At 40.8% G+C, this 16,090-nt stretch overlaps 1 protein-coding gene across 11 annotated transcripts; it reads right to left on the reverse strand.

Annotated features, from left to right (window-relative positions):
* Positions 1-33: 33 nt before the first annotated feature.
* Positions 34-14,347, reverse strand: UBA3 (ubiquitin like modifier activating enzyme 3). 11 transcript variants are annotated; one of them, XM_068960287.1, is made up of 18 exons: positions 14,263-14,347; positions 14,084-14,125; positions 11,291-11,411; positions 10,215-10,295; positions 8,555-8,637; positions 7,915-7,995; positions 7,243-7,286; positions 6,891-6,955; positions 5,957-6,112; positions 5,725-5,827; positions 5,114-5,227; positions 3,542-3,595; positions 3,032-3,068; positions 2,871-2,952; positions 1,807-1,907; positions 1,621-1,684; positions 1,473-1,527; positions 34-785 (listed from the first exon to the last, which is right to left on the reverse strand). In XM_068960287.1, exons 1-18 carry the CDS (start codon positions 14,280-14,282, stop codon positions 697-699), a joined length of 1,392 nt encoding a protein of 463 aa, XP_068816388.1. In that variant the 5' UTR covers positions 14,283-14,347; the 3' UTR covers positions 34-696. The 11 variants fall into 11 exon arrangements, with proteins under 11 accessions (XP_068816388.1, XP_068816390.1, XP_068816399.1 ...); XM_068960289.1 differs by having other exon boundaries at positions 14,252-14,337; XM_068960298.1 differs by having other exon boundaries at positions 14,273-14,304.
* Between the last annotated feature and the right edge of the window lie 1,743 nt (positions 14,348-16,090).

Below are 16,090 nucleotides of genomic sequence, written 5' to 3' on the forward strand. Positions count from 1 at the left end.
CGTGAACGCCCACTGATACGCCACAAACGAAGGTTTCTTTATGTTTTTTTATTAATAAATATCTTAACAGCACCAATGATCCTGAACGTAATCCTGCGATACTATGCACAGCAGCCATTTGCAGATTGCAAATATACATGACCAGATTTTCATGTACAGTTGTCTTTTTGTATTTGCTTGTAAACAAAGCAATCTCTTCCCTATTTAACACCTTTTATAAGATTGATCAAATAAGACGAAAACGATGCTTACTTTAACCTACTGACCCCTTTTGGATTTAAGGTGAGTCAGCATGTATAGGAGTGCTAAAATTTAAAGATAGATCACCGTGGCTTTAAAGGGTATCTCTTTGCGAGCATACGTGTGTTCAAATTCAACAACAAAAGAAGTCTTTTGGCCACCTTAAAATTTCCATGTGTGTGAAATCATTAACATTTTGACAACAAAAACTGGAAAAGAGTGTATTCCTATACATCAGAGTTCTGTACATTGATAAGCATTTATACAAATATAATCCACCAAATATTGGCTTCTACGTGCAATTCTGAAATATGGTGATTCATTTGGATTATCTAACCTTCAACAATGCTAGTACTAACATGAACATTTCAGGTTACTTTAACATCCACAGTGTACATTTGTTTTGCAAGGTGGATACAGATTTTCTCTGTATAAGTAGATTTACTTATGCATGGATTAAGTAGTAAAGTGAAGTTTGAACAGCATAGTCTGTGGTGTAGTAACATCAGCAACTGCAAGTTCCTGGCCATCCACAAGCCCCAATTCTGAAACAGAAAGAAAAGTTCAACTACAGCAAACACGTTTAAAAAACATTAAGCATGCCATCTCCACAAACTGTAATCAAGATGAAATAAAGCAGCAGGCAGCTCATTTGTTACACTGATATTAATCAAATTCAATCAGGAAACTAACAGAACTCGTCAAAAAATACATAAATCACTACTGAAGTATGTTAATGTACATCAGACTGTTTTGTTATAAAGGTTTTCTTCACCAGAAGACACCTGCCTGCGCTTCATAGTCAAGCAACTCAATGCTCATCCCAGAACAATTTAAGAAAACTATACTGCATGTAAAAAGGTAACTACTGCATACTAGAAACTTCTAAGTTTGGTTTTGCCTGCCATGGAAACGAACAATGTGAGAGATTTTTTTGCAAAGGATAGCCCTCCTTTTAAGTTTCTCTTTGAGAAAAATTCTATTTCAACCGTAATTTGTAGGGGAAACGGTGATCAATGATCTCACATAAATCAAGTCTTACTCTTTGCCCACATACCTCAACAGCTAAATATCTTCAATTAGGGATGTACTGACTTTGTTTACACAGAGTTTAACTCTCCTGTTAGTGCAAAATAAAGCTGAACGTGCCATAGAGAGGCAAAAACTGAATGAATGTATCTTTCTGTTTAGAGGAGTATCTTGAAAATCTACATGTGTCAACTGGGTGATACCTTTCAGCGTCTTGGAAAGATTCGGCCTCGTTCGTTCTTCAATTGAAGCTACGGTCTAGAGGGAAGAGGAAAAAAAGCATTCTATTTCAAATCAAATTGAGTAAATTTAAAGAAGAGTATTAAACAAAATTAAGCAGATTCAGAATACCTGTAAGTAAAGTGTTTTATTCCCTCCATACATGGTTGCTGTGATTGCAGGAGACTTCATTTGCCTATATACGCATATATAAAACATTTTAAAAAAAAGACAGATCAGAATGCATTTAGAAATGTCTTTTTTGATACACTAAACTAATAGCAATCATCAGGTAAGTCAGAATAGTTGCACACTTACAATGAAGCATTATTTGTCAAGTAATCCAAGATCTCCTGCAATTTAGCTGATGGGGAAATCTCTATGTTTTGGGGAAGTTGGCTGCAGGCTGGACAGTTCTCCTACAAAAAAGCAGCACAGTAGTGAAGGTTATGTTAAATATGCGTTTTAAAATGCTGCTAATAAAATTCTTGCAACTATTTACCATTTTATTTTATTTTCAGCTCTAGAAGTGTTAATACTGTTGCAAATATTACGGACAAAATGCAGTCCCCAGTGAAGTTGGTCACTCTTTGACTGACTGGCGCCCAACAGCAGCTATGTATGTATTCGTGAACTACAAATTTCATCTGACTTCAAGCTTAGGAGTACTACAAACTTGAAAACCATTGTTGTCATAACCTCTTTTTGAGAAGATTTGCTTCTGTGTTTTATTCTGTAAAATGCATTTCTTGATGTTACAGGGTAAATCTTTTGGATTTCTTTTCAAAAAAAAAAAAAAAAAAAGACTGTTTTCCTCCACAGCTAACACAGCAACAGCCTATGATTGAATACCAGCATTGCACCAGCAGTCAGCATAACACTAGCTTTCTGAAGAACCTCCTTATACCAAGAGCTACTTTCTAAATAGCAAGAAACTTTGGCTCAACAAGCAAAACACTAAATACGCCCTTAACGCATACTATATAATTTTTTGGTAAACTGATGGGTAGAAGAGCAGGTTTTAGCACTGTCCCCAGGTCATCAAATGCTTCCATTAAATAAAACATCTTCATCTGGAGGTAAATCTCACCCAGATATGACTAGTCCTGCTGCTTTATGTGGTTAGGCCCCCGCTGTCATCACTGTTAGACCCCAAAACCACTCCAATAAAACAAAAAACCTCTTCATACATACTGACCACAATATTCTGGAGAAGGAGCAGACTGGCAGCATTTTAGTTTCTCCTTTTAAAACTTAGGAAGTACTTAGGTATAGTGCCAGGGCCAGAGAGGTTCAACTCTGGGTTTCAGAAATTCATAGAAACTGCAGTAACCGCAATAAAAATCCAGGAAACAACCCTGCAAGCCTTTAATGGTACTAACCTTTCTTTCAGCTTCAAACGTGTATGTGTATAATCCATCCACATCATTGAACACCAAGTAGTTGTTAAGAGGAATGTATGCACTATAAGGACAAATAAGTTAGTGCTAATATACGTGATTTCCAACATAATGACTTATGTTATTAATAAGAAATGAAGTACCTTGTGGCTATTTTAAAAACTTCAGTGGCACAGACAGCTGGAAGGAGGGAAAACAAAAAACACAAGTCTGTTGCTTTTCTGTCTCAGAACACACAGACATTAGTGCACAAGGTTATATCCAAGAAGTGAAAATATTTCAAATGCACCAGTTTGGAAAGAGAAAAATAAACAACTATCTGAAGGTAGTTGGTAGTACTATGAATGAATACAACAGATGCAGCACAAATCTCAGACTGTGTTAATCATACATATTGTGTTTTCCAGTTAATATTTTTTCAGTCTCAAATGCTGTTGCTCACTCCCACAGTCATACACGAGTTTAAAATTCATTCATAGTTTATCCATGAAAAAAAGGAAATGAGATAGCAAGAATAAGTTAGACCCACTTAAAAATTACTATTTTCCTCCCCAAGTTCTTTAGTCCAACTGTTGCCTTATGAAAATCTAAAGTCTATCTATATACCAGAGCTGAAATGAGTTAGGAATCACATTCTGGTTCTTTCAGCATACCTGCAATTACTGCGTTCGTAGAGGCTACTGCTGGAATAATTCGTTTAACAACACCTGTAGAAACAAAACATATAGCTTTATCTTTTCTAGGAACTATGCCGTGAGATGACTTTTAGCCAAAATAATTACAGAAGGGCGTACCTCAAGCTACTTTAAATACTCTCCTAGAACTTCCCTAACTACAAGGTATAATGCCATGCTTCTCAAGAACTTTGGCTTTCTTTTTTTCTTTTTTTTTTTCCTTAAGAATAGATAAAGCATGTTGAGGAAAAAAAAAAAAAGGTATCACACAAACAGAACTAGTGAACCAATTCTAAAAACAAAGTTGCTGTATTTAGCATAACAAGTTAATTTACAACTCAGTTCTACTCCCAGTTAACTGGAGAAATCCGTGAAGTAATTATACTTGGTTTTGGTATTGCTTATGCAAGAACAGGCTTGCCCAACTGTATTGGCACTTTCATCCAACTCTTCTTACTGAGCCCTTTCAGTCAAACAGCACAGTACCTATGTGGATGTAAAGCAAGTTCCTATGTTTAAAGCTAGTACCATCAGCAACAAGGAGGAGTCACTCTTTTCTCAGGCCTGCCAAAAAGACAGTGACTCCCTGAGAAGTCTTAAGTTCCTTTGGCTTCTCAGTATTACTGTATTCCTTCAGACCCAATAAAAATATGCACACCAATAGAAAAATTTTAACATCTTCAGCTTCTTTCTGCTGCATAGTTTATAAGGAAATCATCTTTAAATACTGAAAACTGTGCAGCCATTTCCGTGTACATAATTGTATTTACAATTGGAGATTTCATTTGTTTATGCCAAAAAAAATGCTAGAGAAGCTAGTATAAACTACTGCAAACCAAAAGACCATATGCAATACACTAGGTGGAATCTGAAGATGCACAAGCAGTCAGTTTGCCGTTCTTTGATAGAATGACACACTGAGGTTCAAGCGTGGCATTTCAAGTCCAACATTCCAAATCTATTCTCAGTACAAGTCAACAAATAGATATAAAGTTATCACAGCCCTCATAAATAGGACAGAGCTAACTTCTGGAGATTATGCTTGAGATTCTCCACTGTTCTATTCGGTTAGAGTTTAAAATGCTGATTAAGTACGTGACAGCATTATGCACTTGCACATGAACAGAAGCATACATAGCCATAGAAAACAAACACCGTAGTCTTAACCAGCCTAAACTGGCATAAACTGTTTCTAAAAAAAGGCAATCGCATTCTTTTGTTCTCACTCTTTGAGCCAGCAAAAGCAGTCACAGTGTAAAGCAAACTGTGGAGCTGCTCCAGGTTAAAACTAAAATGGCAAAAAGAACATTCAGTTTTGTCCCACACAAGTTCTCCAGCCTGATTTATCAAGAATGCCTAAACATCTGACTCATCATGAAATATTTGTGCTGGCAGAGGAAAAAAGCTACTTGTTTCTCCTTTAAGCTTCCCAGGGAGAAGGGCACTATTTCTTTCCCACCAGAGCTGCCAGCTTAGTCATAACAAGCACAAAGAATGCCAATTCAGTTCAATTGCAAATGCCACAAACTTAGTGAAATGCCATACTCTTACCTTGGGTGAGTCTGTATGTAACACCTTTAATATTAAATTGCGATGCTCTTTCTAAAGATTTCTGGTAAATCCACTGTATATGTTCAGGGTCATCCCCATCCAGAGGAACATCATCTACAGGAAAGTTAATTTACAGGTAAGTTACAGCTGCAATAGTTTTTCCAAAGTACGATGTTATTTTTGTCTAAAAATAATCCTGTTTGTTTTAATTTGGGTAAAAATGAATAACTCATTTAATCATTAATACTTGACACTTTTGCACTTAAAACAAATCAAAATATGATTTCTATAAAAACCTTAAGTTCTAACACATTTTATATACCAACTCTCTTAACTCTGCAGATTTATAGAGGGGTTATGGGTTACATTTTGAGTCCAGAAGGATATTGCGCAGTGAGAGAAATTGAGAGAAAAATAAACGTACAAACAAACATGGAACTGGAGAGAGAGTCTGAGGAGAGAGAAGCCATTACCAGCCCAGAGGAGGCTCGATGCAGTACGACAATGAGCCACAAAAAGTTAATAGAAGGCAAGAAGAGGTGCGTTTGCCTAAGTCAAAACAAATTAAAATGATAAATGTTAAGTTAGCGCCAATGCAATATAGTAATTACCTCCAAAAGGTTGCTCTTTTGGCCACTGCAATATCCTGACATACTCAATACAATGCTCTGGTAGTCTGGGCATAGAGGCAATAGTACACATGGGGAAATTGACCTGGTGGGGGAAGAAAACAAACACAAAACAAAGAAAAAAAAGAAAAAAGCATTTAGTACAATTATAGGAAGAGAAACAAGCAAACCAGAGTGGAATATAAAAAATGGAAATATCAAAGGTTGTAATTACCTGAGGTGGATAGAGTTCGAGCGTGCATTCAACACATGCAGTCATACCAGGAATAATCACACGAGCATTTCCTTTAAAACCTTCTGTCCCTCCATCTATTAAAGGTATGATGGAACTGGGATCCAGGACACCATCTTCATAATGTAAAAATGACATCTAATGAAAAAATGTTTTTTTACAAGTTACAGGAAGAAAAAAAAATCACCTTAGAAATCTTATTCTTAATGGTATACCACAAGATTGCATGCTTAAGATACAGGGCATTTTAAGAATACATAACATATAAAACATTGCTTATTTTTCAGCGCAAAGAACTTCAATTACCATCTTCCTCCTCTCCCCCCCCCTCCCTCCCAATTAAAAGCTATTATTTCCTTATAGTATACTGGAATAATGAGTTGGTTTGTTTGGAGGGTTTGGTTTTTTGACTTTTTTTTGTTTTAACAATGCTAAATACCCCAGATTGTTATTTTTAAACAAATTCACAATGCTGGAATTATCTAATTCAATATCGAGCATGCTATTCCCTTGTAGCAGTGGGATTCCAAAAGGCAACCCTTAAAAGTTGCAGCAAGGCAGTTCTGTCTGGCTATAAGGAAAAGCCCCTTTTCACAACGGGAGCACCCAAACAGGTTGTGGAACCTCCATTCTTAGCAATTTCGAAACTGACTTCACAGGGCCCTGAACAACGTGCTCCAACTTTGAAATTAGCTCTGCAGAACACTGCACAAACGTTGGCTAATACTCCTCAAGAAAAAGGCATGTAAGATAGCATGCGTTTTATTCTCTTTAAAAAAAGGCAGATACAAATGCAGAAAGCTGTGAATTTCAACATCTCTCATTTCATTTTAATGATACATTTTGCACAAATCTGTTCAATTTCAGTTATCTATATTCAAGCAATAACCAGGCTTAAAAAGATCGAAGACTTTACCAGCATGCCATTTATCCATCTTCTTGCAATTATAGAGTCCAGCCCACAAACAATAATATGAAATTCTAGGAAAAAAAATGTTATTTAAAGTCTATATTAATGAAAATTTCTTAAGACAACCAACATATTCTGTCCATAGATTTTCCACAGGAACTCACTGTAGTTCAACCATCTCCCCTTGGTTATCTCTAAGACAGTTGTATTTAAGCTCTGTCTATTTGTTAACTGTATTTCCAGTATACTGTAGAAGATTAAAATAATTAGCAATCTAACTAGCAGGAAAAGCAGCAAGCTGCAACAACTACAATATTCTGAAGTACAAGTGGGCGTTTTGCACGCAAATACTACTTACGTCGATAGAAGCTCTCATCCATGTCTTGAATCTTTTTAAAGTATCTGAACGTATGCACAATAAAGGAATACATTTAAAACAGCTGAGTTTATCGATCTTCTGTTTGCTAACCTAATGCCAAAAGACTGGATAATTTATCACTATAATTTTATACGGTATTTTTTTCTAAAACTAGGTGGTCAGAAGACTCAAAATTCCCATAGCTGAAGCTGTATCATCTAATGAAACAAGCAAGGAACACAATGTAATAGTCACATGCAGAAGAAACCTCAGCAGACAACTATTTAGGGAGCGCAGAACATGCACTCTCACAAAGTTCTGCATCAGCAGCGCTGCTTTATGTTTTTAATTATCACTATGTACTCAAGACACTCTCGTGAATAAACTTGTAATTCTAACATTCTAATGAAAATTAGGATACTCCTTTCAAATATAACAGACTCAGCAGAAACATAAGTAATGGTTTCTTAAAGTTTTTTTCCCCACATGCACTTCTCCTATATGCTAATTCCATTCTGAGAAAGAGTTCTCAATCATCAGCTGAATCAATCTGTTCTTTACTGTATAAAGACAGAAAACTGCAGCAAAATATTTTAGATAGTCTTGTCACCTACAGACTTTTCTGGGTTTTTTGAAGCTTTTCATGGCTAGTACTTCTCTATAAAAGGATACGCTACGACAGCACAGTTAGGAATGCGGCTATTAAGGAACTCTGCTGCGACTTCTGCTTTAGGTCGTCCAACATCCTTGGGTCTGGGGAAAAAAAGAAGCAATTTCAAAACCATAAGCTTAGTAATGTTCAATGTCTTGAGAATCTATGTCTTACAAATACTGAATTAAGTGACTAATAGTTACTGTAGGGCAATTAATTGATAGGGATAATATTAAGGCATTCCCGCAAAGCATCAGATATGAAAGCCCCAGAGTTATTTAAATATATCCTTGCAACTACAATTATCAGCTCCAAAAAAATACAACAATTTTTCATCTTATTGGAAAGAAAAGGGTACCAGAGGAATTGATAACTCAATCTATGTGCATTATTCTCTGGTATTACCTTCTCCATTAGTCATTAACTGTATTTGAACAGTAAGAAATGTATGCTAATTCTCTTCAGGATCAAACCGGGAAACTACAGATCTCAAAATAAGAATGAATTACATGTAACCTTTAGTTCATTGAGAGTACTGTTCGGATAGGAAAGCTCAGAAATCTTTAATGATATTTCGTTCAACAAAATAACAACTGCACGCGTACGTTTTGTCTAAGTTCGTCTGAAAAAGAAAAGTCAAACCATGAAAACATCACTTACCGAAACAGAAACTGTCGGTTAAGATTAGAAACATCTATAGTATCCATATCGATAACATGGATCTGTCTAAAACCGGACAGTGCCTGTGGAAAGAGACAATCAGCCTCATTTAACAGAAAATGAAATATTACAGTGCTTCAAAACTAATTCCAAATCCTGAAAAAGCAACATTTGGAAGATCAAAAATATTTCTTCTTCATTCCATTTGCAGGTAGACATACAGGGGTTTTTTTTGGTTGAAACGTTAGGTTGCTAATGCTGGTATTTGGATAGATGGAATTAGTAACATTTCAACAGCTAAAGAAAGCGTCCTACTGAATGCAATATTGCTTTAGCCTACACTATCATAACACAGGGAAGGCAACAGTAGGCTCATCTGTAGTAAGGGGTGTTCCCTCACAACTCGAGTAAATCAGAAGTGTTTACTGGGGGAAAAAATGCAGAATCTGAAGAAATATCATAAGCACTTCCTGTTTCCAGAGGGCAGAAATAGGCAAGCAAGTTTAATTCCTCTAAAATTTTGTATCTGCTGAACCTCCACAATTTTCAGAGTTGAGATAAATGGCAGTGGGATATCCACTCTCAAATCACAGTTCAAAATAAGACAACATTCCTTACTGTATTCATTGCTGAAACAGCATGCAAACAAAGAAGTCACCTCACTGTCTAAGAACATGCTGAATCTCTGACAGAAGTTCTACATGATCTCTGTCCACAGACAGTCCATCATTAGATTTGGCAAACAAGACAATTTTGCTTTAATGTTGTTAAAACTCTGTTATGGGTCTGATCTGATAAAGTCACAACATCTGTCACGCACAAAGGAATAATCTGAATTGTGATTAAATGAAACTGAATGCTGTAATGAAAAACACTGACTTCAGAGACGGGAATGTTTTGCGGTGTTCTGCAATGCATTGTTCTGCACTCTAAGGGAGTGTTCAGCCTTTGGACATAATCTTGAATTTACTGATCTTGAGGAACTGGAAAACCTGGGAGCCATCGGTCAGGAAAGCAAAACAGATTCCAAGGACATGAAGGTCCCCGTAACACAGTAATTTTGGCTCTAGTAGTTTCACTGTGAAAGAACAAATAATTCCAACAATTTGTACCTCCCTCTGAATTAATCCAAACATGTAAAAAACCTGAAATTATGTTCAGCTATGACTATTAATCCTTGTTTTTGTACTAGCTATTTTTCTCACATCAAATTATCGCTTTTGATATGAAAAGACACACTTTAGTCATTATCTTCCAAACAACACTTCTTTCCGTAGTTATGTGCAGGATTTATTCTTAAGTTTACTTCTTTCCTTAGTTCCTACAGCTAGAGGAAACTCCCAACATTAGACCATATCTAAGGCTGCAAGTGAACTTTTGTCTATACTTCACAGTCTGTTCTTCATGAAGAGCTTTGAGATGGCTAAAAAATAATCACAAAATACTAGACTATCATTTTTCAAGCTTACTAACAAAGCGCATTCTCCAAGTGTATACACATAATTTGTCTGTATAGTCACATATTTTATACATTTTGATTACACTTTAGAAACGTAACAGTGATACAGAGTCAAAGATGCCAAACTAGTGAAGTAGAAAGGATAATCTCCTCAAGAAAAAAAACATTCTAAGAAATAAAGGATGAAAACTGAGTAATTACCAGATTTTTCAGGAGTTCACATCCTAATCCTCCTGCTCCAATAACTAGTACTTTACATGTGCTTAACAAAAACTCAAGAGCCTGCAGAAAATATAAAACGGAACAATTAATACGCTGAATAGAAAAAAACAGGATTTGTCCTTTGCCTTATAAAACTTATGGTAACACATCTATAAGGCTTAAGTGCCTAATAAGCTTCACAGTAAACAACTCAGATCAATAAAACAATTTGTGTTTGCAGGAGGAATTAGATACTAGACTTTAATCAGTTGTTTAGTTCATATAATTCCTATATCCCAACTTACACAAAAGTTAGATCTTTGTTGATATCAGTATTTTGTTTCTATTAATTTTCACCATGAAAAAACAAGTCTCCCTTTATTATTATTATTATTATTCAGTTTAAAGAGATATCGTTTTCTTCCTCCAAAAAGTTTGCTGATACATAATACAAAATAAGCAGACAGAAAACATTGCCAGTCAAAAAGAAGTGAGAACTTTTAATTAGATAACTTCCTTCTGTGAAACGTTTTACCAGACCCCATCCTCAAATTAGTAAATATTAGAACAGAACATAAAAAAGTTAACAGTAAAACATTCTCAACTGAAACAAAAAAATACCAAAAAAGAGGAAAGCAGAAGAAACAATTAAAACACTTTAAGTCTTGCTTTACCCTACTGAACATCCTTCCCAATTCTGGAAATACTCATATTAGGCTATTTGGTTTAATTCCTTCTCTGCTTATAAGAAATTCCTTGTTTTGTCTAATTTCTCAAAAATTGAGAGAAACGCTGCTATTTTTCCTGTGGAACCCCATGATGCAGCATAATTCATGTGCGAACAAGCACATACACAATGAGAGAGAGCTTGTAGATGACAGCGTACAATTAATAAATACAAGCTTATACACAGAATACAGTATGTTCTTCTAGGATCATAATGTTCAATTGATTAAAATAGATGCTTTTCATGCAGTTTTAGTATTCATACATTGCTGGTGGTCAATTAATGAGAGCGCTTACATTAGTTTGCAACACACGCTACAATTTTTTTATTTAAAATAAGTGTTTCTCACTTGAGTGCCTGGCTCGAAATCAGGATGTGTGAATGGTCCAGATCGCTCGAGAAACTTCTTTACATGGTTCCAGCGACCTTCCCAGTCTCCAGTGTCCCCACACCCACCATCAACAGCCATTCTGCACAGAACATAGTAAATTCAGCTGCAAAATCATAGAGAAAAAGCCACACCTCTAAAATGTACTTTTATCCTCATATATAATGTTAAAAATACCTAAATTATTGACTACTCCCGCAAAAGCATTTGCTTATTCCTTATGCATGTTTATGCACATGAACATTGGCATGAGTGGGATTTATTGGTGCAGCTAGAAAACAATAATATAAATACACATAGAGAAACAAAAATTGACATTTCAGTAAGTCCCACTGATTTAGCTGTCACTAGTAAAAGCTGACCTGAGGTGAAAAAAAAGGGTCTACTCTTTTTGCTTTAATTTCCCTCATATTTAAAGAGGGCACAGAAAAAGAGGTTGCTGTTTTTTTCTTCAGGGTCAAAGCTTCTATTCCTTTTTTGACAGACTTAAGAGAGTTCACAATTCATATTTTATATTTCAATATCTAATTGCAATAGTGAGGCACCGAATAAACAACATGCCCCAATGTTGTCTACTCGGAACCTCCAAAGCAATTTATTTAAACAAATGTTAACAAAAAAAAATCTTGATTGCTCTTTACCCTCAGTTAGACCAATTTAATTTAGAAAACCCCAATTTTACAGTCATCTCCTGAGCCTGTCAGTGTTAGTAATCTGAACTGAAAAAAGGATGCTTGCAGTTTTCTTCTTTTATATTTTAAAAAACATGCTTTTTCATCAAATACTCCACTACCTTTTTTCCCCCCTTTTGCAGGTCACTTTTAATAGTACATAACAATGCATTTAAACTGCCAAGAGACTTACTGAAACAGTTCATAACTAGCTAACTCACGTATATTTCTAATGTAAGATCATCAAGACCTACACGGAACAAGTCTTTCCTTAAGACAGTACACTTCCCTTTTCAAACAGGAGCTCCACTCTGTATGAATGTACTATGTTAATAAAAAACTAAGCTTGTTATTAAAGAGCTTTGCAATCTTGAGTATGAAAGATTGTCACCACTGATAAGAAGTTTTATTTGCTTCCTCCTATGAGAAATGGAAAGAATGCTTATGTCAATAATTTGTGTTGAGTTTAAATTTATTGTTACTTCCCCTTGTCTCATCTCAAAATAGAAAGAAAACCTAGTCAAAACATCAAGATAGTGAACGCCTTTTTTCTCACGGAACTCACAAGATCAACAACACAGTACGCCCTTAGTGACTTTAATTTACAGGCAGTAATTTTGCAAAAGATTGCCAAAAACTGGTAACAACTTCACTCAAGTGAAGAAATCATAATCTGCCTGTATTTTGATGGCAGACTGAACTAATTCCTGGCTAACTGTTGACCTTAGGTAAATTAACAGTTCAACTGTTGGTTTTGATTTTTGCATCTGCTCTGTTTTTCACAGTTTATATCAGAAATGATTGTTTTAAGAAGGTATATAACCTCCCTCCTTTGAACCCTGGACTCATCTGTTGTACATCAGTTTTCAGTATGCGCGAGAATCAAAAACTAACTTATGCAAACAAAATGGGTCAAAAGCAGTAATTGTTTCCATGGATTGTATTGCAATTTGTAAATTGTTCTGGAAACAAGCGCAGAAGCTATTCTTGGTGACGGTGTGAACTAGCTGTTCATCCTTTTATATAGTCTATATAAACAGCCATTAACCAACCAGCAGTCCCCTTTTTCTGTTTAGATGTGTATTTTTCTTTTCAAATTTAAGCCAGTAAGTTTAGTTTCACTTTTATAATTATACTACAGTTTAGCTTTTGTAGGGTTGGACATTTTGGAGATCTGAAAAACATCACTAACTCAACCTGAGACTTTAAGTTTCACTTTAGAGATAGCTTTTTAAAGTGTTTAATTTTGTATTGTCACAGCTGTACTTGTTGCAGGTACTTGCATTATTGGACTTTAACAAAAATCTTACTCGTTCCATTGAATTACTTTAATTTTAAATATAAAGTTTAAACGTTGGAGTACCAGGGTCCTTATGTTGCTTTAGGCCCCAAACTTTTTCCCTGTCTCCTTCACATCTCCAAAGTTTCCATGCACCCCCACAGCCCGACATGCCTAAGGATTTTTGTGACCCTCACCCCAACACACACATGCACCGTCTGCGAGTCTGCTGCTCGGGCAGGCAGGTCTGCTTGGTGATTTGGGGGAAGAGGGCCACAAGCAGACGGGAAGGAAGAGTTACAGGATGGAAGCGGATTAGGTTAAAGATTTCTGGGTGTTATTTTTCAAGGCTGTTAGGACAGACACGTAGCGTTTAGGGGTTTAACAAGCAGAAGCAGCCGTTCTGTAGCCTGAACTTTTAATTTGCAGCCAAAATTTAGTCACTTGCTTCGAGCCTTGAGCTAGAAGCAGCAGTGCAGCTCCCTCCCCTCCGGCCACGAAGCTCTCCAGCGCGCCAGGCAAGCTGCAAGCCCCAGGCTCCCGCCCCCGCTCCGGGTGAGCCCCTAGGTCCTCTCCCCAGGAGATTCCTCGTCCCCAGGCCTCGCCCCTCAGGGGCCCTTTCGCCCCCAGCCCTGCGCCAGGCCTCCTCCCCCCCCGGCCCGGCCCGGCCCGGCCCCCTCCGCCCGCCCCGCACCTCCTGCCGGGGCTGCGGCCTCGCCCTGACCTACCGGCCGCCCTGGGCTGCCCCGCCTGCCGCTGCCTGCCCCGGGCCGGGAGCCCCCGCGCCCGCAGCCCCGCACTAACCCATCCGCCAGCAGCTCCTCTAGCCTCCTTCTTTTCTTCTCCCTAAAAGAGAGAGAATAAAAGAAGGGTCAGTATCGCGCTACAGAGACCGGGGAGGAGGGAGAGGGGACCCCAGGGCCCACCCGCCCCCGGGGAGCGGGGCGAGGGGGCGGCCGAGCACGCACATACAGGGCACTTACGGTTCCTCACCATCCGCCATATTTCCCTCTGCTTCCCACAATGCCCCGCCGCCCAGCCGCGGCGCCTCTATGGGCGGCGCTTTGCTAGAGCGCCGCCGCGGGGCAGGCCCATAGAGGTAGAGCGGGGCATAGAGCGCCCGCCAGGGCGCGGCGCCTGGAGGACTAATCTCCATGGCAACAGGAGGGCTTCCCCCCCATCCCTCACCGCAGCGGGGCAAGCTGGGATGGGGGGGCACACTGGGATAGGGGGTGCACTGGGGGTTACACTGGGATGGGGGGGCACACTGGGATGGGGGGCACCCTAGGGGGACTGGGACTGGGACTGGGGTGTGCACTGGGATGGGGGGCATACTGGGGGGTACACTGGGATGGGGGGCACCCTGGGGGAACTGGGACTGGGGGGTGCACTGGGATGGGGTGACCCGGGGGGAACTGGGATTGGGGGGGCGCACTGGGATGGAGGGCATACTGGGGAATACACTGGGATAGGGGGCACCCTGGGGGAACTGGGACTGGGGGGTGCACTGGGATGGGGGACACCCTGGGGAGACTAGGACTGGGGGGTACACTGGGATGGATGGCATATTGGGGGGTACACTGGGATGGGGGGCACCCTGGGGGGACTGGGACTGGGGAGTGCACTGCGATGGGGGGCACCCTGGGGGGACTGGGACTGGGGGGTGCACTGGGGTGGAGGGCATACTGGGGGGTACACTGGGATGGGGGGCACCCTGGGGAGACTGGGACTAGGGGGTGCACTGGGATGGGGGGCATACTGGGGGGACTGGGACTAGGGGGTGCACTGGGATGGAGGGCATACTGGGGGGTACACTGGGATGGGGGGCACCCTGGGGGTTACACTGGGATGGGGGGGCACACTGGGATGGGGGGCACCCTGGGGGGACTGGGACTGGGGGGTGCACTGCGATGGGGGGCACCCTGGGGGGACTGGGACTGGGGGGTGCACTGGGGTGGAGGGCATACTGGGGGGTACACTGGGATGGGGGGCACCCTGGGGAGACTGGGACTAGGGGGTGCACTGGGATGGAGGGCATACTGGGGGGTACACTGGGATGGGGGGCACCCTGGGGAGACTGGGACTAGGGGGTGCACTGGGATGGGGGGCACCCTGGGGGGACTGGGACTAGGGGGTGCACTGGGATGGAGGGCATACTGGGGGGTACACTGGGATGGGGGGCACCCTGGGGAGACTGGGACTAGGGGGTGCACTGGGATGGAGGGCATACTGGGGGGTACACTGGGATGGGGGGCACCCTGGGGGAACTGGGACTGGGGGGTGCACTGGGATGGGGTGACCCGGGGGGAACTGGGATTGGGGGGGCGCACTGGGATGGAGGGCATACTGGGGAATACACTGGGATAGGGGGAACCCTGGGGGAACTGGGACTGGGGGGTGCACTGGGATGGGGGACACCCTGGGGAGACTAGGACTGGGGGGTACACTGGGATGGATGGCATACTGGGGGGTACACTGGGATGGGGGGCACCCTGGGGGGACTGGGACTGGGGGGTGCACTGCGATGGGGGGCACCCTGGGGGGACTGGGACTGGGGGGTGCACTGGGGTGGAGGGCATACTGGGGGGTACACTGGGATGGGGGGCACCCTGGGGAGACTGGGACTAGGGGGTGCACTGGGATGGGGGGCATACTGGGGGGACTGGGACTAGGGGGTGCACTGGGATGGAGGGCATACTGGGGGGTACACTGGGATGGGGGGCACCCTGGGGGTTACACTGGGATGGGGGGGCACACTGGGATGGGGGGCACCCTGGGGGGACTGAGACTGGGGAATACACTGGGATGGGG

The sequence above is a fragment of the Struthio camelus genome, chromosome 14 (assembly GCF_040807025.1).
Source record: "Struthio camelus isolate bStrCam1 chromosome 14, bStrCam1.hap1, whole genome shotgun sequence".
NCBI classification, from domain to species: domain Eukaryota; kingdom Metazoa; phylum Chordata; class Aves; order Struthioniformes; family Struthionidae; genus Struthio; species Struthio camelus.

What these genes read in the sequence shown, in the direction of transcription:
- UBA3 (XM_068960287.1), bottom strand. Translation starts at nt 14,282, where the DNA reads ATGGCGGATGGTGAGGAACC. An exon ending in AAAAGAGCAACCTTTTGGAG is followed by an intron (nt 5,228 to 5,724) that starts GTAATTACTATA and finishes ACTTTCCTGTAG; the next exon opens with ATGATGTTCCTCTGGATGGG. An exon ending in CGTTTGAAGCTGAAAGAAAG is followed by an intron (nt 1,908 to 2,870) that starts GTTAGTACCATT and finishes GCTTTTTTGTAG; the next exon opens with GAGAACTGTCCAGCCTGCAG.